The 19943-nt window shown below is 48.9% G+C and overlaps 1 protein-coding gene across 15 annotated transcripts in view; it reads left to right on the top strand.

Annotated features, from left to right (window-relative positions):
- The window catches only part of ZNF618 (zinc finger protein 618), a 124868-nt gene that overhangs the window by 60185 nt on the left and 44740 nt on the right, over positions 1-19943 (top strand). For 9 of the 15 annotated variants that reach the window (XM_083876145.1, XM_083876147.1, XM_083876143.1 and 6 more), the window contains exons 3-5: positions 9031-9287; positions 13153-13248; positions 16225-16302. In XM_083876145.1, the coding sequence (XP_083732271.1) occupies positions 9031-9287; positions 13153-13248; positions 16225-16302 (431 nt within the window). The remainder of the gene's footprint in view (positions 1-9030; positions 9288-13152; positions 13249-16224; positions 16303-19943) is intronic. The other 6 variants (XM_083876138.1, XM_083876137.1, XM_083876139.1 and 3 more) reach the window with 1 other exon arrangement.

Here is a 19943-nt window from a genome sequence, read left to right as displayed (position 1 = left end):
TCTCCTTGGAGACGTGTGGCCATTTCACTTCTCATCCTCTCACTCATTTCTTAGTCAAAGAACACAGAGCTCTTTCACTGATATAAATAAATCCTTAATCTATTCTCTTTGGTTTTTTTCCCCTGAATTTCTTTGTCTCTGTTGACATTTCCACGCTTGAAAATTTAAAGACGCTGGCAGCGATTCCATTATCATCTTAAATTCAGTTTTTAACCTGCATCATTTGCGTGTCGCATTTTTTTTTTTATCTGACTGAATTCTTTTGCTTTTGGCAAAGAGTGCACAGTTGTTTTTTTGTTGGATAAGCCAAATTTTTTTATTATTATTATTTGGTTAGACTTTCCTCTTCAAACCATCCTCAAGATATTCCTAATAAGGACTGAAGGGAATTTGTTTTGCTAATACCTTAGGAATTCTTTGTGGCTCTTGACTATTGTTCTGGTTTGTATTTTAATGTTTAATTTGCAGAGGAGAGGCAAGGCTGATTGGTCCTGGAGTTTACCTTCTCCCAAGGATTTGGGGCTGCCGAGTGTCCCTTGAGGAATTAAATTCCTCGATTAAATTCCTCCTGGACTTCCTGAAGCAGAGTTTGCTCTCAGGAAAGGTTCTGTGTGTTTTACTAGACCCAGATAGCTGGAAAAAAAAATTAAGTATTTCTGCTTTGTTTGTTTGTTTTCTCTAGATTTTAGCACTGACACCACACACACACCACCGAGTGCTGCATTATGTATTTGGGGGTTTTTGAAAGTTGTTACTTCTGTTTTCACAAGCTGGCTGCCCTCAAAAGCAGGGGCTGAACCTCCCTGAGGCATCTCCTTTTCTACAAAACTTCCATGTCCTTGAAATTTATGAACTCCTCAATAATATTGGTATTTATTGAGCGAATTTTTTCCAGGAAAACCTGAAGGGCAGCTACTGTCTCACTTCTGCCTGCAGAAGGATCTGGCCTCGTGTTCTGATTTCAGTTTGTTTTGGAGGGAGAAAGCAGAGGGTGTAAATGTGTCCCAGATAAGGGCAGAGTTTGGTCTGCTGCTTCTGCCTCGAGGATTTTCTTCTGTGCCCAGTTTGTTTGATGTCCCCTGGGGGCCTCAGAGCCTCCAGGAGCTGCAGCATCATCCTTGGTCAGAGTAGGAGGGACCATCCTTGGTCAGGCAAAGAGGGAACCAGCAGCTTGTGAAGAATCCCAGCCAAGCACAAGGATACGTGGAAAAAACCAGCACAGAGACTACAGGAGCTCTTGGGACCTGCAGGGACCTTAAGTCTTTGAATCCTGAGGTTTGAAGTGGAAAATGCCCAGAAGTTCTGATCAGCTTTTGCTTTTTTTTTTTCTCTTCTTCAGCAAGTCTTCTCTCCTGCACTGCTGCTGGAGGAGGGAGTTCCCATCCCCTGAAATAACATCAGGACAGGAGAGAGCAGGTTTTTCTGTAACCTTTCAAAAGCTGAATGCACACTTTGGGAATTCACAGTGGCATTGCAGAAGGTTGGGAAGAGAACTGAAACCTCCTGGTGGAACACAGATGACCATGAACCCCATGGAAATTAGGGGTTCAGTCCTATGGACCAGCATGTGGTGCCATTGTTTGTGTCACCCGGAATGCTGGTGACACACCTGGATATCCTGCTTGGCTCTCCATGCTCTGGAATGTGGACAAATGGAAGGAGTCAAGGATCAGAAGGGATATTTCAGTGTGCACACAGTGTATATTAAGGAAGAATTTGCTTTGCTTCATTTGACAGAATAAAGAGGGTTTTCTCCTGTGGAGGGGAGAATCCCAGTAAGAGAATCTTTTTTTTCAGCAAATGTCCAGAGGCAGCAATAAAATAATCCCTTAGAGGAGGAACCCAGGATGGGGTGGTGGACACCAGGACATCCTGTCTGAAGGATCCAGGCTCAGGCTGCACAGGGGCTTTGGCAGAAACTCTGGGAGCTGTGACAAGGATGGAGGGTTGAGTCCATTGGAGGGGAACAGCTCTGGACACTGACACAGGAGTGTGGGGTGGTGTCTTGGACTTTCAGGGTGTGAGGGAACATCTCAAGCTGGGGCTGGAGCCGAAGAGCCAAGAGCTCCATTCTAACACTGGGAAAACAGCTCCTGCTTTTCTCTCTTTTAACCCAGCACTTGAAAAATCTTGTCTGGTGATGTCTGCAGGAGATATCCCCAGTGGAGGACACCAGGCAGTTCCTCTGCTCCCTGATGTTCTCCACCTCCCCCTGGGCTGCCCCAGGAAGCAGATGGGAGCCATTGGGAGGGCTGGGAAGGCCACCACAGCTGATTTATCACACAAGCAGATTTTCAACTTCCAGGCTTCTTTTTCTCATCTCTGCTTTCACCATCTCCATGTGAAATGAGAGTTCATTTACATCTGTTCTGTCTATTCCACTTCCCATAGCTCCAGTCATGACAGGAACCTTCTGGTTCCATGTTTCCATGGCAGACATCTGTCCATTGAGCCCAGTTTCAATTTTTTGCTTCTTTTGCTTTCTGGCAGCTGGGGCCTTTTGATTTAGCCTGGGATGAGCCAACTGCACATTGGTTTCCAGAGGACAAGTTGGGTCATCCCAAAGATGTGTGTCCACCTCATATGGAGGGGACACCAATTGTGGTGGGTGTGAACCCAAACAGAGGGCAGCAGGCAGCAGCAGGTCACACATGGAAAGCTTCTTTATTTTTCTGACTCCATCAACTTATATACACTTTATACAGAAGGCAAAGGATTGGTCAAGAAGGTTGTGACCTCATGGACTTAATTGGTCATTCTGACTATTAATCATAGTTCTCCTCTTGGAGAAGAACTATGCAAACACAAGATAATTAAAAAAAAATACATATAGTTTAAATCAAGCTCTGTGAGAATCATGCTACGAAGATTCAAACACTTGAAAGTAAGAAAAATTAGGGCAACAACCCTGTGCTCTGCCAAGGAGTTGTCACCATGGAATCCCAGAATGGGTTGGGTTGGGGGGACCTTGGAGACCCATCCTGTTCCAGCCCCTGCCCTGAGCAGGGACAGCTTCCACCAGACCAGCTTGTGCAGACCCTGTGGCCATCACTGATGTATCACCAAGGCATTAATGATCTCTGGGTTTTCCAGCTTGAGTGTTGTTTAGAAAAAAACCAAAAGATGCTCCACATTCACTGCTGGGGCAGGAGAGTTCACAGGTGTTGGTTCAGAGTGCTACATCCTCCTCCACGTGTGTTGCCTTTTCCTCTCCTTTCGAGGAGCTGATGTTGAAGGCTGACACTTCACTGATCTCACTCTGCCCCTCCCCAAAAACTCAGCAGGATGTGTGCTGTAAAAATAGCCTCATTAGGAGCCATCTGAGTACATGTGCAATCACAGATGACTCAAAGGGAGCACGGAGCACGCATGTTTCTGTTGCTGTCTTCAGAGAATTACATGACAAATTATTCCTAGCTGGGAGAAATGTCCTTTTATAATTGGGTTTCTTTTTTTCTCATTCTTTCAGAAGGGAGGAGTGTGTGTTTTTTAAGTAGCTTTTAGTCACTTTCATTATTTATGAGGATGCTACTCCAGATCAGAAACAGCAAACTGCAAAGCACGAGTTCCTTGTGGCTGCAGCAGCTGACGGGCCCTGTTTGCTTTCACTCATTTGCTGCTTTGCTCATCAGTCACAGCCAGGGATGTGCAGAGACCAGAGCAGCTCCACACTGCAGCCTTCACCCCCTCCTGCCACAGGAGCTCAGCTGGAAGGGGCTGCTGGATGTCCCTGTGCACAGGGTGAGCACCCAGCCTTTCCTTTTTGTCCTTCCCTTCTGCTCCTTGACTCTTGGCACTGCCCTCATGTTGCTCCTTGAATTGATGCTGCTGAGGCTTCACTCCCAGAGCTGTTCTGGCCCCTGTTGTTGTGCTGCATCATCAATCTCTGCCGAAGAAGCCCAAGGAATCTGTTCCCAAATGGGCCCAGGAACCCACTTTTTTACCCCTGCTTTTCCAGTTCCCCATGCTGAGGCTTCATTAAGGCCTTCTGAAATTTCTTTCTGCCTTCACACACTCGTGTCTGACATGAAAGTGGCCGTAACGTCATCAGAAGATGAAAGTGCGATGATCAAAGCAGGCAGCAATGTTGAAATGAGCATTGTGAGATGGCAGAGCTGGTATTACAGTAATTGGCTGTGTGGCCTACTTAGTGAGAGCAGGGATACATGCAAGTGCAATGTTTGCCTCTTTCATGTTGGAAATCACAGAGCCTGTTCTGGGGAGTGAAACAGGACCTCACCTGTAGGAGCAGGCAGGCTCAGGGTGAGCACTGTGTGATCCCAAGGCTTCTGCCTCCTCTGCTCAGCAAGGAAGAGCCTCTCGGATTGCCAGGGCCCACAGTTCAGTAAAGACAAGACATGGAATGGTGAAGGAGATTGGTATTTCCCAGGAAAGGGCAAAGCCATGGAGGAGAAGTTAGATCCCCCCTGTGGAAGGAGGTGGGGTTTGAGTGTGCCCTCTGCTCCTCTGGCCTGATGGCTCTGAGCAGTGTCTGTCTGTGCAAGCAGGGCTGTGTTTGGAGAACAGGAATATCCCCTGCCCAGGGAACACCAGGAATATCCTCTTCCCAAGGAACACTAGGAATATCCCCTGCCCAGGGAGCACCAGGAATATCCACCAGGAATATCCCCTGCCGAGGGAACACCAGGAATATCCACCAGGAATATCCTCTGCCCAGGGAGCACCAGGAATATCCACCAGGAATATCCCCTGCCCAGAGAACACCAGGAATATCCCCTGCCCAGAGAACACCAGGAATATCCCCTGCCCAGGGAACACCAGGAATATCCACCAGGAATATCCTCTGCCCAGGGAGCATTGGGAATATCCTCTGCCCAGGGAGCACCAGGAATATCCCCTGCCCAGGGAACACCAGGAATATCCACCAGGAATATCCCCTGCCCAGAGAACACCAGGAATATCCCCTGCCCAGGGAGCACCAGGAATATCCTCTGCCCAGGGAACACCAGCCCAGGGATGTTTAAATGCAGGTTGGAGCTGCAGAGGGAGGTGCAGCTGAGCCCTGGGAGGCCACACTGAACACTAAATCTGCATTGTTTCATGCAGAATGGGGCTGGCATGAAGCTGGGACTGAGCTCAGGGCCACCAGGAGGGGGTGGCTGGGGAGCCAGTGGTGGGAGGTGACCCTGGCAGGTTGTCCCCTGGCTCCTGTGCGCTGCTGTCTCCACCAAGTGGAGGCTCTGACCATCACTGGCCCCAGTGTGTCCCCAGCAGGGCCTGCAGGGTCCTGGCAGCTTGGGCAGGTCTCTGTGACATTGGAGAATCCTTCTGCTCCAGCCCCCAGGACTGATACTGAACTCCCTGAACCCCTGAAGAGCTTTGAGTCCTTTTCTCTCTGTGCCCTCACCCCAACCCGTGAGACCTGCTTGGAGCCTTGGGAATGGCAGAACTGAAAATTCACTCCTGGAGCTTCCTTTTCCTTCCTATTTTGCTCTGGGATGTTGGTACTCTATCCCCAGCCAAACCAGGAATCTTCAAACTCTGCTGTCCCATGAGGATTATTCCCTGAGCCCAGCTCTCCCCTGCACCCTTGGGAACATTTATATATTCCCAATCAGCAGCTGAGCTTCAGAAAAGCCTGAACTGCTCCTGGTTGGGGACCACAAGAAAGTGATGCTCTCTCCTGGCTGGGAGAGCTGGATTCCACCACTGCTCCCTCCTCCTCCTCCTCCTCTCCGAAGTTGTGCAGCCCCAGCTAAAGGCACCGAATTGCTTTTGAAGAGCCCAGCCCTGCTCCCAGGAGTGTCAATGCTGCTGTTTTTATGGTTTCTCTTGTTTTTGAGGCTTGTGAGCCATGAAATCATATGGAAGAAAGTTGCTGAAGTATTTGGGGCTGTGTCCTTCTGCACATCAAGTACCTGCTCAGAGTTAGAGCATATGGGGCAATGAATTGCTTTCAGTTAATGTTTGCAGGGTTAGGTCCCACCCAGGAGCAGACATTCCAGCTGGGAAGTTCCTTTCTTGGCAGAGCTGGATCCACAAAGTCAGTGAGCATGAAGGGCAAAGGTTCTGAGGGTCCAGTGGTCTGGTCTAATAATTTATATATTCCTCAGCTCCAGGCCAGCAAGTGTGGCCAGTGCCTGTCAGCGCTGAGCCCAGGGACCTGGGCCAGCCACACACACCACTCCGGGTTTGAGAACTCTGTGGGATCTGTTCTCCCTGAGCACATCCTTTGGAAAGTGGCTCTTCCAGTGGACCACCATCTGTGCTAATGTTTCGTGCCTCATTTCAGCTGGTTCCAGCTTCCAGCAGTGATCTTACACTCGACTCTTCTCTGCCAAGTTAAGGCAAGACAGTGTTTTCTCCCCATGAAGATGATGATACACTGCAATCAAATCATCCTCCAGTCTTCCTTCTGGCATGAGAAATAGACTGGAGCAGTTCAGTCTCATAAAGTGTCTTTTCCAGTCTTGAACCATTTCAGTGCTGCATTTTGGAACCACCTTCAGCTTTTCTGATCACCTCTGGGACATGAAGCTGTGTCTGCTTCATGGGGAGTGGCTTCACTGCAGCTTCAGACAGGGAGAAAATGATCTCCTCGTCCCATCTCAGGCACCTGAACTGAAAATTTGGTCAGTCCTTCAGCTCAGAGCATGGCTCTGTGTGGTTGCAGCATTACATGGGTTCATCCAGAGTCCTGGACTTGTCAAAATGTGCTGCAGGCACTGGTCTTGGGCAGAGAGAGGGACCCACTGGTGGAATGTCCTGTTCACAGTCTTTGCTCTCCACCCATAATTTTAGCAACAGTGGTGTTAAATTTAATTCCAGAGCATGAATAAATCTGCCCCACATCAACCATGATTTCCAGGAGTGCTGTGGAAATGCCTCTCTCTGTTCACAGAGAGCAGCTTTGCCTCGCAGCAGTTGCTGATTTGGTTTGTGTTTGAACGTGACCAACGCAAAGCTGGGCATCATCACAAAGTCATTGTATTTTTGCCCCTTTTATAAACCCTGCAGAAAGCTCTAGCCTCAGTCTCACTGGTGTCAGCTCCTAATCCCAAATCACTTGGCTCGTGCCTGGATTTTCCTGTTGCTTTGCCCAGGGCTGGCAGGTCCAGGTTTCTGTGCTGTGATAACGGAGCTCTCACTGCTGCTCCCACCTCCCAGCCCCACAGTGGGAACCTCCACAGTCTTCACTGAGGAGGGAAAGATTTTCCCATCTGCCCTATTGTTGCCTTTATCAGTGTTTTGCATTTCACACCTTCTGGCTTTGATTGATCTGCAATCAATCCCACTCTTTTCTGACCCCTGAGTATTCTGTACTCCCTGCCTTCCCCTTGGAAAGGGGCTGAGCCACAACGTGGTGGCTGAGATTGATGGGCCTGTGGCACAGCCAATAATATTACCATAAAAACTGTCCAGTTCTCAACCACACCCTCTCTGTCTCCATCCATCTTTCTCACTTGTAAGAGCCTTGTATGATTTTGGGAGCACGGCATGGGGGAGTGTGTGTGAGAAGGCAGGAAATGAGTGGGAAGGCAGGTCAAGGCTAATTCTCTCTGTTTAGGGGCTATTAATTGTACATTTCATCCCATAATGAGAATGAGGGGATGAATAATAAAATCTCTGGCAATAGAATGTGCCTGACCCAGTTTGCAGTAGTGACTCCATGTCCGTGTGGGAGGTTGGGCAGTGATTACTGGAGGATTGTTCTCTCTGTTCCCCTGCTCCCCTCATCCCTGCCCTCCCAGGAGCTCCACACTTTCCCCTCCAGTGATCCTGGTTCCTCTGTGAGCTCCTTAACCTGTGTCAGAACCCACTGTAGGTGCTGCTTCTCTAACACTGTCATTCATACTTTGCCCTGATGAATTTATGATGTTCCTAGCAATGAGATTTTTTTTTCTGTCACTGTTACATGACCTAATGATCATCCATAAGTTCAGCCTATTTTTAATTTTGTTTTGTTACTTCTGCCTAAAACATTTTCAAACACCTTTGGCTGTTCCCAGTGTTTACATGACTTTAAATATGTCAGAATGGTTTTTGTTTCTGGGTTGTCTGAGCCATTATATGTTTAGTTCTGATTTCTGCACAAACTGAACCAGCAGTTATTTTATCTTTGTACTGCATGTTGGAGTGTATGAAAAATTGGGGTCCATAAAGTGATACTAAAGGAGCTCCACTGGCTTATTCCCACATCCTTGTCTGGTGGGCTCACACCCCCTTTGCCTTTTGCCACCACAGCACCTGTTGATGTTGTTTTACAGCTTTGAGATGTCCAGTTTCCTTTTCTTAAAGGGTTTTGAATATTTGTTTAGACTGTTTTCTCTCCTAAATTCCCAGATGAAAACACATGCCATTTTCTAACCTGTTTCTGAGCACAGTGGACCCTCTCCCTTTCCCCCTTTCCCTGTCATCCCCAATAGTTGTATCTGTCCATTACATGGTCTTCTCCCTAAATATCCTAATCCTGCAGATGATCCCCTTTGATCAGCCCCGTGTATGTTCAATAAAGCCTCTGGATACCAGGGGATGTCAGGTTGCTTGAAGGGATAAAAGAGAGGATGCGATGGAGGGTGGAGATAGCTCCAAATTAAAAATGTCAGGGGATCATAGGATTGTTTAGGTTGGAAAAGATCTTGAAGAGCATCAAGTCAAAGTTAATTCAACAGTGCCAGGCCCACCAGTGGCCCATGTCCTCAAGGGCCACAGGGGAATATGTAAATATGGACTAGTGTTGGTAAAATACCTGCAGTCAGAACTGCTGGAGCTGGGCCTGTGGCCTGCTGGCAACCAGGGCAAGTTCTGTGCTCTCCTTTAGGGGTCCAGTGTGTTTATGAGTACTGCTGTTGTTTGTGATGATGAAGGTTATTTTCATTACCAGCAAATAATTCTATTGCTTTTGTCTCGTTGAATTTTAATTACTTATCACATATGGCAGACACACATTAATATGCTTCTTTTAAATAAACCTGCATAAACCAGAGTACCTTGAATTAGGTCCTGGTGATGACAAAACGAACACTTGGCATTGAGGATTCACATTCTGTACTCTCTTTTCCCCTTCAGGGAGTGTTTGAAGAGGAGCCCGCGGAGCCCGAAACCCGAGGGCTCCGACTCAGTGACCTCTCGTTCCTCCCCCAGTGAAGAGGCTGGAATGATGACTGAGGTGAAAGTGAAGACAGAGGTACCAGATGACTACATTGAGGAGGTGATCTGGCAGGAAGACACCAAAGATTCCAAGAAGAGCATCAAAGATGGGCCTGGGGACGTGCCTGCGGAGATCTGCGTGGTCATCGGCGGCGTGCGCAACCAGCAGACGCTCGGTGAGGCTCGGGGCACTCCTCCTTTGGGTGTGGGGATGAGGCTCTGGAGAGCTGTGCCTGGACACTCAGCTCTGCTGCAGGGCCCAGAGCCAGGGTGAACATCATTCTTGGGGTCCTGGCTCAGGATTATTGACCTTGTGTGTCTGTTTGCATCTGGTCGCCCCTAAAGGCTCAGCCAAGATTGGGAAGAAAAAGCTCCTCATCTTTTTTTGGCACGTTCAGGGACTTGCCCATCAGTCACTTCAGTCAGTACCTGGTGAACCCAGGGCTGGGGGTGTGTTTGACACAGATGAGGAACTTGGAAAGGAAAACTTGAAAAACAGCTGAGATGTTTTTTGAGGAAAGTTGCTCGAGAAATGTGGATGGTTTCTGTAAAAGTCTGAGCTCAAGAGCAGGTTTTACAGGTTGCTGTTTGTTTTCCTGATCACTTCAGTCACCAGTCAGTTGTGGGAATACTTTTGACTCTGGACTGCCCTGTGGTGTTCCTGTCCCCACCCCACCTCCCACTGTGATGAGAAACAGCTTTTTCTTTTTTCTGTGAACATCAAACTGTCCTCTCCTCCTGCTCCAGGGAAAGGGGCTGGCCTCCTGCAGGAACCTGGCAAGGCACCACTCCTGCACTGCCTCTGTAGTCCCTGGACCGGAGCAGGTCCCTGCAGTGTGCCTGAGATCCAAAGGCACTTGCTAATAAAAAGAAGGAAAAGCAGTTGGACCAGGTTTCCTTTAAGGGACTCAGGAGGAAGCTGATTTGAGCTGCCCAGAATTGCAGTTGGGGTTGGTTTGTCCTGCAGGGGGGCAGAAAAGAGGAATTGATGTTGGATTTTCTCCCAGGTTTTGTTGATCATTGTCCACACTGATGGAAAGAAACCTGGGAGATGTCCTCAGCTGGTGATTGTCTCAGAAGCATCGTTGTTCTCCCTGTCCTCCTTTCCACCACAGAGCAGCCACTAAGAACAGCAGGGCGGGAGGTCAGTGCTGTCTGTGCAGGTCTAGGGAAAGCCTAAGAAGTCCACAGCTATTTCTGACATAAAGATTTTACAGTTTGGAAGAAATACTCTCTGTACTTTCAGAGTTTTTGTGCCTCTGCAGCTCTTGATTACATGGGCAAAGCTGAAAAGCATCCCCAGAGCCCTGGGAGGGAGAGGTGGAACTGTCTATGGCTGATGGGCAGCAATGGGAGCTTCTCCTCCAGCCACAGCCACCAGCCCTTGGTGAAAGCATCTGCAGGTTGGGGTTTGCCCTGCAGGACTCTGTTCCCCCACAGCTCCTGGCTGGGCAGCAGCAGCTGCTGTGCAATTGGTGTCCTCTGGCAATGGTGGTTTCCAGCTGAGCTTGGCTCATTGCTGTGCAGTGAGGATGGGCTCTGATCTCTGCTCTGGGACAGGGACAGGAGCCAGGGAATGGCTGGAGCTCAGCCAGGGCAGGCTCAGGCTGGAGATGAGGGCAAGGCTCTTCCCCCAGAGGTGCTGGCACTGCCCAGGCTCCCCAGGGAATGGGCACAGAGCTCCAGGAGCCTTTGGACAGCACTGCCAGGGGTGCCCAGGGGGGGATTGTTGGGGGCTCTGGGCAGGGACAGGGGCTGGATCAATGATCCCTGTGGGTCCCTTCAGTTCGGGCTGTTCCATGGTTCTGTGGTTCTGTGTTGTCCCCATGGGGAGCACTGGGGACAGACTGGTGTGAGGGGACACTCACAATGTATGGGCACTGTAGGGACAGGGACAGATTCACTGACCAGTTACAAGTAGTGGTTAAAGCCATATAAACTGGAGAGCATCTGCCTGGAAGGGCCTTTTCCAGTGAAACACCCATTGACTGGTCATTGTAAAGCCTGGGCTTCTCTAAAGGCAGTTTGGTCTGGAGGTGATGGGGTTGGTGCCAATTCCTTTGTGAGCAGAACCCTGTCTGCCATTGACGTGACCCCTGTGTTTGGGGAGGTGGCTTTGAGTAACTCCTGTTTGGCCACAGCTCCTGTGCTCCGTGTGCACAGCCCACGGTGCCCAGAGATCAGCTCCTTGTGTTTGCTGAGCTCTGTCCCCTCTGTCCCCTCGTGGAAATCACACACAGGCACTGTGCCCATCCCAGGGTAACTCACACCAGGAATGTGCCCCGTGTGCTCCACTGGCCATTCCAGCTCCTCACTGGCCATTCCAGCTGCCTGAAAGTGTGACCTGCTGATGCTGCTGGTGCCTCCTGCCTCTGGAGCAAAGGCTTTGTGACTCTGCTGCTGCTGCCCAGCACTTCCAGGAGCTTTCCTTGCCCTGGGATCTGGGAGCCCTGTATCTCAATCACTTCATGCAGACAGGCAAGGCTTTGCTAGGATTTTATTCACCTTCACGGGGAAATCTGAGACTGTAGGTGTCAAAAATGGTTATTTTTATAGCAATCTGATGAAGTGGTGAATCAGGAGTGACTGAACCCCTCTCCTGTGTGTGGAATTGCTGTTCCCCAGCCTTTCTCCTCTCAGGATGTGCTGGGGACAGTTGGTTAAACGGGGGATGTGTCTGAGCCAGGACTATGGTGCTGAAGGCTCAGGCACATGTGGTTCCAAGTGACAGCTTTTCTGCAGGGCTCAGCCTTGGGGCTCGGCTGAAATGCACATTGCAAGATTTACGTCTCTTTTCTGAGTCACACATCTGCTCTATTTATATTTTTAGTTGTTACTTGGAGCAATTTATAACAGGGATTCCCAGCTCAGTTGCTGCTATTCCCTTGCAGTGTTTACATCAAACCAGGCCATGTGTCTTTTGCCTCCTGTTTGCTTGCACCAGCTCCTCTCTCCTGGCACTTTGGACTCCTCCAGACTCTGCCTCCATCCCTGTGGAGCATCCCAAACCCTGTGGGGGCTGGAAGGGGCTGTACTGGGTGGGATGGTTGGGGACAAGTGGCCACAGTCCCCAAGACAAAGAGCTTTTTGTGGGTTTTGACCATTTTCCTTTCAGCCGCTTTTCCACAAAAGTCTTTCAATCCTGTGGGATCCCCCTCTGGCATCCCAAGCAGAGGAAGCCAATGGAGAGGTTGGCTCTCTCCTGGCTCCTGTTTGCAGCTGCTGTGGATCCCCTGCTCCCCCCTGACCCACCTGGAACCCCAGAGTTCCCCGGGTGTCCCACCCCTGGGGTGGGAGTTCCTGCCCTGCACAGCCCAGAGGTGCCACATTTCCTCCTCTTCTCTTCTTTCTTCTGGCAAGATTCTTGTGCTGAGCTCAGGCCAGGGGCACTTGAAGAGCCCCAGCACATGGACACTTGTCAGGGCAGGGAGGCACACAGGCCCCACCATGAGCTGTCTGGAGAGGAGAGGAGGGGAAAAGCAAAGGGCACTTGGTTGTAATTCGGGAGAAAGAGGGGGAGTCTGTTAGATGTCATCACTTCCTCCTGTTGGGAATTGCTTCGGGTCAGTATTTGTGTCCTAGAGGACTGAGTTACCTGTGAGCTGATCAGGAGAAGTTTGATCCAAGACTCCTTAAGCTCTCAATCTGGTGCTTTAAGATTCTGGAGGAACATTTTGGAGAGGAGTTTTCAAGTAATGCGTTAAATCAGAAATGTTTCTGAGACAGAGTGAAGAGAGAACCCTTCTGCTCTGAGCCTCTCTGTCCATCTCCCATGCACACACTGGGTTCATGCCATGGTGCTGATGTTTCACTTGCTGAGCTGCTCAGCATATGAAATTCAAGAGCACTTTGGCTTCTCCCTGGTGAGGTAAAACACTACTGCAGGAGCCTTAAGAAATTCTGTGAGACTTCTGACATCTTGTCAGGAAGCCACAGGGACACATGGGTCTTGGAAATTTTTAATAGGCTTCAGCCATCATTATTCCTTGGAAATGCATCCACTTTAAGGGCTTTTTTCTGATTTCTTTTTGCACAATTTAGATGGAAAAGCAGTGGAACGTGGCTCTCCCGTTGGATATACACGAAATCGATATTCAGGGACCTGGATTTTTGACCATGCATTGAGATACACGTCCGGTATGTGATGGAAGGGTGTGAAAGTCTAACCAGGGCTCAGGGAGCAAAGGAAGCTCTGGAAGCAATGGGTGCATTGCCCAGATTTCAGCTGTGAGGCTCAGGAAAAGCCTGGCCTGACTGAGTGCACCAACTAACCCCGAACCTTCCCCACCTCCCCTCCTGCTGTGACCTGCATGACACACCCTGAGTGGACAATGACCTCTGCTGGTGTCCAGGGCCACGTGGGCATGTCCTCTGCAAGGCCTTAACACACAGTGATGTCCTTCCTCCACTTCTCCTTCCCTCCACTCTAACAGCACATTTTTTGTGGAAGTCACCTCTCCTTTCTCTAACGTGAGCTGAGCACACAGCTGTGGCTGCTGAGCTGTGTCTCTGCCTCAGGTCTGTGACACATCTCCCTCACACCCTCCCCAGCTCCCTGTGCTCCTGGGGCACCCGTGGGCAGAGGGTGAGTGCAGGTGTCCCCCTCAAAGCTGACTCCAACCTTCCCTGGGTTCTGCTTGAGCCCTGGCAGCTTCAGGACACCTGCACAAAAGCCCTGGCCTGGGACACTCAGCTCCTGCCCCTGGTGTCCAGCACAGCCCCTGCATGAGGGGCTGCAGCCCCTGCCCAGGTTCCCAGTGCAGAAGAAAGCACTGCACAGTTCCCTGGACAGCTGACCTTCCTGGAGGACTTCTGCACAGCCAGTACATTTATGTGCCAGATTGTCTCCAGAGGAAGTAGAGGAAATACAATAAAAATGGGGAGGGAAAATCAGCCTAGAGCCCCTCACTGTGTTTGCACCAACTCATAGAATGACAGAATGCTTTGGGCTGGAATGGACCTGCCGTGGGCAGGGACACCTCCCACTGTCCCAGGCTGCTCCAAGCCCCAATGTCCATTCCAGGGATCCAGGGGCAGCCACAGCTGCTCTGGGCACCCTGTGCCAGGGCCTGCCCACCCTGCCAGGGAACAATTCCTGCCCAATCTCCCATCCAGCCCTGCCCTGGGGCAGTGGGAAGCCATTCCCTGTGTCCTGTCCCTTCATCCTTAGTCCCTGTTCCCTTTCCAGCTCTCCTGGAGCCTCTTTAGGCTCTGGAAGCCCAGGTCTCCTGGAACTTTCTTTTCTCCAGATGAACTCTCCCAGCCTGGCTCCAGGGCAGAGGGGCTCCAGCCCTGTGATGAACTCTGGACTCATTTCAGTTCTTCCCAGTGCTCTGTGTGCAGCCAGCACTGTTGGGATGTGGGTGGGCATCAGTCCCCTCGTGCTGTTGCTTCAGCTGAACCTCAGCTGTGCTCAGGGCTCCTCTTTGCAGGCCCAGAGAATGGTGAGTGCTCTCATCTGCTGCTTTGGGGCTCCAGCTCCAAGAGTTTTCAGAAAAGAATTGGGAGGCTGGTGGTGAAAATAATCAGTCCTTGAGCATGGGAATGAGGGCTGGCAAACACTCCTGACCTGGTGATATCCCAGGTTTCACTCAGGCAGCCTGTGTGCAGTGACCACAGGTGGTGACTGTCCCACAGATGTGTATCTCTATAAAATACAGTGAGCTGTGATAATAAAAATGCTCTGGAGCAGATCAGACACAGCCAAGTGCCTGTGCTATCAGGATATGTGGGTGTTTTTTCAGCTGGGTACTCTGGTGTATCAGACTGTGGCGAATGGCCTCTTTCAGCATCAGTGACAAAGGAGCTTCCCCAGCTCAGGAGACAGCCCCAGGTGGTGCTACCAGTGAGAGGCAGGGAATTCAGGGCTCTGACACTCTGAAGGGAGGTGTTTTCTTCCCAGGCTGTAAGCATGAGACATGGGAAGGGAAAAAAGGACCGTGGGCATAGTGTGTTCAGACAGCGCCCTGGGTTTGTTCCTTTGAGTAGCTCCAGGTGAGTATTGCTGTGAAATGCTGTTTGGGGATGTTTATCTGGATGTGTGGCAGTGGTTTTGTTCTCATTTGTGCCTGCTCCCTGAGTTTGGCAGTTTGGCATGGTCAGGAAAAGATTGTTTCAAGGTTGTGCGAGGAAAGGTACCAGGAAATGAAATTCTGCTTTCACATCAAATTAATTCAGCCCTTTTCTCTCCAACCTCTTCTTCAGTCAAGTGATGCTCTCACCCTCTCAAAGAGCACCAAGGGGATCCTAGTTCCACAGCTCTGGTGGATAGCTTAGAAGTGCAGTGCATTCTGAAAATAAGAGCCTGGAATGTGAATTTATAGCCTGTGCAACAAAGTGAAGTAGAAAAAAAAAGAGATTGAATCAACTCAAGTAACAAATCTAAGGAAATTTCTATCTGCCTGTTCCATAACAGAAGAGTCTAAATTCATGGCATAACTTCATCATTACCAATGGCTCTCCCAGCTCTGTTCCTCTGGTTTCATTTCAAATGACTGTTTGCAGATGTGTGTTTTCTGGAATTAGAGACACAAATTGAGAAGAGGGACTACTGTGGTCATGTGCTTTTCCTTAAAAAGGACAAAAGTTCTATTTGTATCTATTTGGTTTCCTCTGGGTGGATATTTACCAAATCTCTGTGGGTTTCTTGGGAAATTTGTACATTCTGCATTTCTTGAGAAATTTTGAAAACTCCTGGCCTTGGGATAACATATTGCCTTCTTTTTTCAGTTGAAAAGGATTTTTTCCCAGCTACTAGGAACTTATTGAAAAGTAATTCAAGGTTATTTCTGTCCATAGGAAACATTAGTCATTATTATAAAATTATAAGTCAGGCTATTTTGGGACTGGCCCTTTCACGTTAGCAAAGTTAAAAAGATACACTGAAAATGTAAGTTCAGGGTAATAAGCCAAGGAATCTTAAAGAGATTAAAGAGGCTGAAGGAAAGAATAGTGTCTGAGATAGTGATTTCCTGCATTTATCTTCATGAACCTTCCAAAAATTACTTTGCTGCAAAGCGCAACCCTTTGCCCGGAGTTTATGGACCAGTGTGCAGGGAGGCTGTTTCTCCTGATCCCTCATGGTGATGTGAGCTTCTCTCTCTTGTTTTTCAGGGTCTTACGAGTGTGGAATATGTGGGAAGAAATACAAGTATTACAACTGTTTCCAGACCCATGTGCGAGCACACAGAGGTATCTCAGTCCTGCTGCAATCTTGGGACTTCTGGGATAACACAGGTTCAGGCAGGCTCAGGCTTCAGATCAGGGAAAGGCTCTTCCCCCAGAGGGTGGAATAAGCCCTGGAAAAGCTCCCCAGGGAATGGGCACAGCCCCGAGGCTGCCAGAGCTCCAGGAGCCTTTGGACAGCCCTGCCAGGGATGCCCAGGGTGAGATTGTTGGAGTGTCCTGGGCAGGGACAGGAGTTGGACACCTGGATGATGCTGGAGGGTCCTTTCCAGGATATTCTGTGCTTTCATGTCTATTTTCAGGCAGGTCTTGAAGGTCGCTCTGCTACTTCCGTATTCACCAGAAATTCTTTTCTTAGTAATTCTTTTCTTTGTAATTCTTTTCTTGTCATAAGTCATTCTTACCATTAGCCCACTGAGAGGGGGCCAGTGATAAACTCTGGGGCTGTCTCAGCTTTGTGGCTCTTCACTCCAGCAATATTTCTCCCCAGGTCAGGAGCAGCAGCTGTGTTTGGGGCAGTGTTTACTGCCCAGGGCTCTCTGTGGCATCACTGTGTGCAGGGTGAGCTCAGATCACAGTTTCACCTGGCCTGTCCCAGTGCCAGCAGTGTGGTGGCATCTCCCTGAGGTGCTCTGTGCTCCTGCCCAGCTGGGAGTTCCATCCATCGCTGAGAAATCAGCCTGGCAGGATATAAATCAGATCTGGGCCTTGTGACTGCTGTATTTTTATGTTCACATCAAAATGCTCCTTGAGCTGCTCCTGTGCCCTTGCTGTTAGCTGAGGTCACTTCCCAAATGCACTGTGTGCATGAAAGGTCTTGTGCTTTGTCAGGAGTGCCTTGATCTCAGTTTTCTCTAAACTGAACAATCCAATGTTGCTTAATTGCAGAAATGTGAAAGTTTGAGGTGGTTTATTCAGTCAAAGTGTTGTTTTCAGGATTTGGAGCTCTGAAAAACCAGAACAGCAGGGACTGGAAAGCAGCTGCTCCTAAGCCTTTCTCTGGGTTTGATTTCCTGTCAGTGAGGTGAGCACTGGAGTCACCGTGCCAGGCTGGTAGAACATCTGCTTTAGCTCCTCAGGTGTAACCAGTGGTAGAAAATCCAGGAATAAAGAAGGCTAAGATTAAGTTTTAAATGCTCAGACTCTCAAAAGTCAGCACAGGCACAGCTGAGAAGTGAACACGCATCCTTAACTGCTCAGAGTTTGTCACAGTCTCATAACACAATTGCAGGGTTGCATAGTCCTTGTGTGCTCTTTAACATCACAGAGCTGCTTCTGTAGCTCTGGATACACAGAATTGTTTGTCCGTGCTGGTATTTCTTTTCTAAATACCAATAAAATTCCTTAAAGTCCTTTAAATGTAGCTTCAAGTAGTTTCACTCTGCAGCTTAAGGAAAAAAAAATCCCTAAACTAACAGAGTTATGCTTTACCATTACATTACAGCATTGCAATAATTTCGCAATAGTAATTGTAGTATTTAAATGTGGGACAAGGATTGCTTTTATTTTACTTCTCTTCCCCAAGCACTATGGGATCTTTAATTTGGCTGGAATTTTAGGAGTTCTGTTAGTATGAGGTCACCTCCTAGTGTGTGATCTGATTAATTTGTATTTATTTATATTTTGATAATGAAATTAAGCAATATATTAAATTATGTGGGTGCACCAACATAGACCTGTACATTTGATATCCATAGTTTTGACATGAACTCAGTGGAGACGTGACTTTACCTTTTGCTTCCAAGGTTTTTGTCATGTGTAGTTGTAGAAGATGGCAATTTTCAAAATTGTGAATGTGGAAATTTATCACTTAATTCTCACATCAGTGCTGAATAAGCAGAATTTATATCCATGATATTAGAAAGTGATGGTTTATGTTACTGTAAATGGCTGCATGTAGCAGTAACATTTAAAGTGCATTCAAATTGTCTTAAGACAATAAAAATACAAATGAGTTATTTATTCATCTACACTATTCAGCAAGAAATGAAACTGCAAACATGCAGCTGTGGCAGTGGGATTCTCCCAGGGAGCTGAGGCATTGTGAGGAATAACCTGCTATGAAAGGTTAAGGATGGGTAGGAAAAAATAAGGAAGGATTCTTTGGATGAAAGCTCTGTGTGGTATTATGAGTGTAGGTTGTGCATGGACTGGACCAATAATGGTGCTGGGGTGGCAGGAGATTGCAGGAGTGAAGGGGATTTTTGTGAAAGATTTTATTGCCCCAAGAGGAGAAGGGGCTGGTGCTGCCAGGGTGAGAAACGTGGACTAATGTGGTGGGATCTGAAGTGAGGGTGTCACCCTGCGCGTTCCTGTTCTCCCTGTGATCTCCTCAGATCCAGCGCCAGGGCACTGGCAGCCAGCTCTCCCAGGGCTGCTTTCCTCGAAGCACTGCAATGTGAGCTCCCTTGGCTCAGCCCCTGCACTTCTCAGCTGCCAGAAACTCCAGTCCTGAATCCTTCAGTCGTTTCTTTCTGGCCACACAAGGGAGCAGCCCGACTGCAGTGGCAGGACCTGGATTCCCTCTTTGCAGGATGGATTTTCTGGGTGCCAGACATCAGTCATGTAACATCTGCCTTTCCCAAAGTTGGACTGATCCTGGGAGACTCAGCAGCTCAGCATCAGAGGAGCTGGAACAAACTGAGGCTCCTTTCTTCTTCTTTAGGTTTTTTGGCCATTCCATTGGGGACCTCTAGTTGTCCTTGCTTTGACCTGGGTTATTTCTGAGGTGGTTTTTATGTCCAGGGCACATCTAGGCCTTATAGCAGGAGGAAGGTCTGTCACCCTCTCTGCTTGTGCAGTCGATCCATCCTTATCCTTCTGCTTGTTTTGCCCTGTGCAGAACTTGATGTCTTCTCATTCTCTGAGCTGTTCAGTTCCACATGAAGAGTTTCGCCCTGGCAACCTTGCGTTTTTCCTTGCAATGAGCATTTATTTGAGACATTTTCTGGATTTTTTTAATAGCTGCACCTGCCTCCACTCCAGCTCTCTGTGGCAGACAAGCTGCGTTGGAGGTGACCCGTGTTCTTCAGGCTGATTTCTTTTCTCGTCTGCCTTCAGGAGCAGGGGAGTTTATATTATAAACCAGGGCATTGTCTTAGTTTATTGAGCCTTCCCTGTGGTGCTGAGCATTGGCTGGAGAATTTCAGGGAGCGACTCCTCTGGCAGTTTGCAGAAGGGCTGAGGCAGCTCTGCTTCAGGACGTGCCGCCTCGCAGGGACAAGTTCCCACTCTGCTTTCCCCTGAAAGCTGAGACCCAGGCATGGAAATCCCCGTGTAAAGGTTCTGCAAAGAACCAGAAATATAGTTAAGAAATCTCCCCACTGCATTTCATCGAGAAAGAAAGGAAAAGGTTTGCGTTCCTTCCCCCTTTGCCTCCCTCCACTCACAAATAAAATAAAAAAGAAACCCGACAACAAAGTTATGCTGTGGAGCTGAAAGGCTCCTTTGTGAGCTGCCGTGCAGCCCTGCAGGATCCCGGCTCCTTCCTCCTGCTGGAGTTCAGCTGGAGCAGAGGGGCTGCGTGTTCCCGCTGCCCATGGAAGGCTCTGTCCCAAACGTTCCCGCTTCGCCTACACGCAACCCAGGGCTTAAAAATGTTTTGCTTACGGTGCTTTTATTTTAGCTGTGTGGGGTTTTTCAGGTCA

This window comes from Zosterops lateralis (assembly GCF_965231275.1).
Source record: "Zosterops lateralis genome assembly, chromosome: 20".
NCBI lineage: Eukaryota > Metazoa > Chordata > Aves > Passeriformes > Zosteropidae > Zosterops > Zosterops lateralis.
The sequence above is the reverse complement of the archived record's forward strand: the minus strand, read 5'-3'. Positions and strand labels throughout refer to the sequence as shown.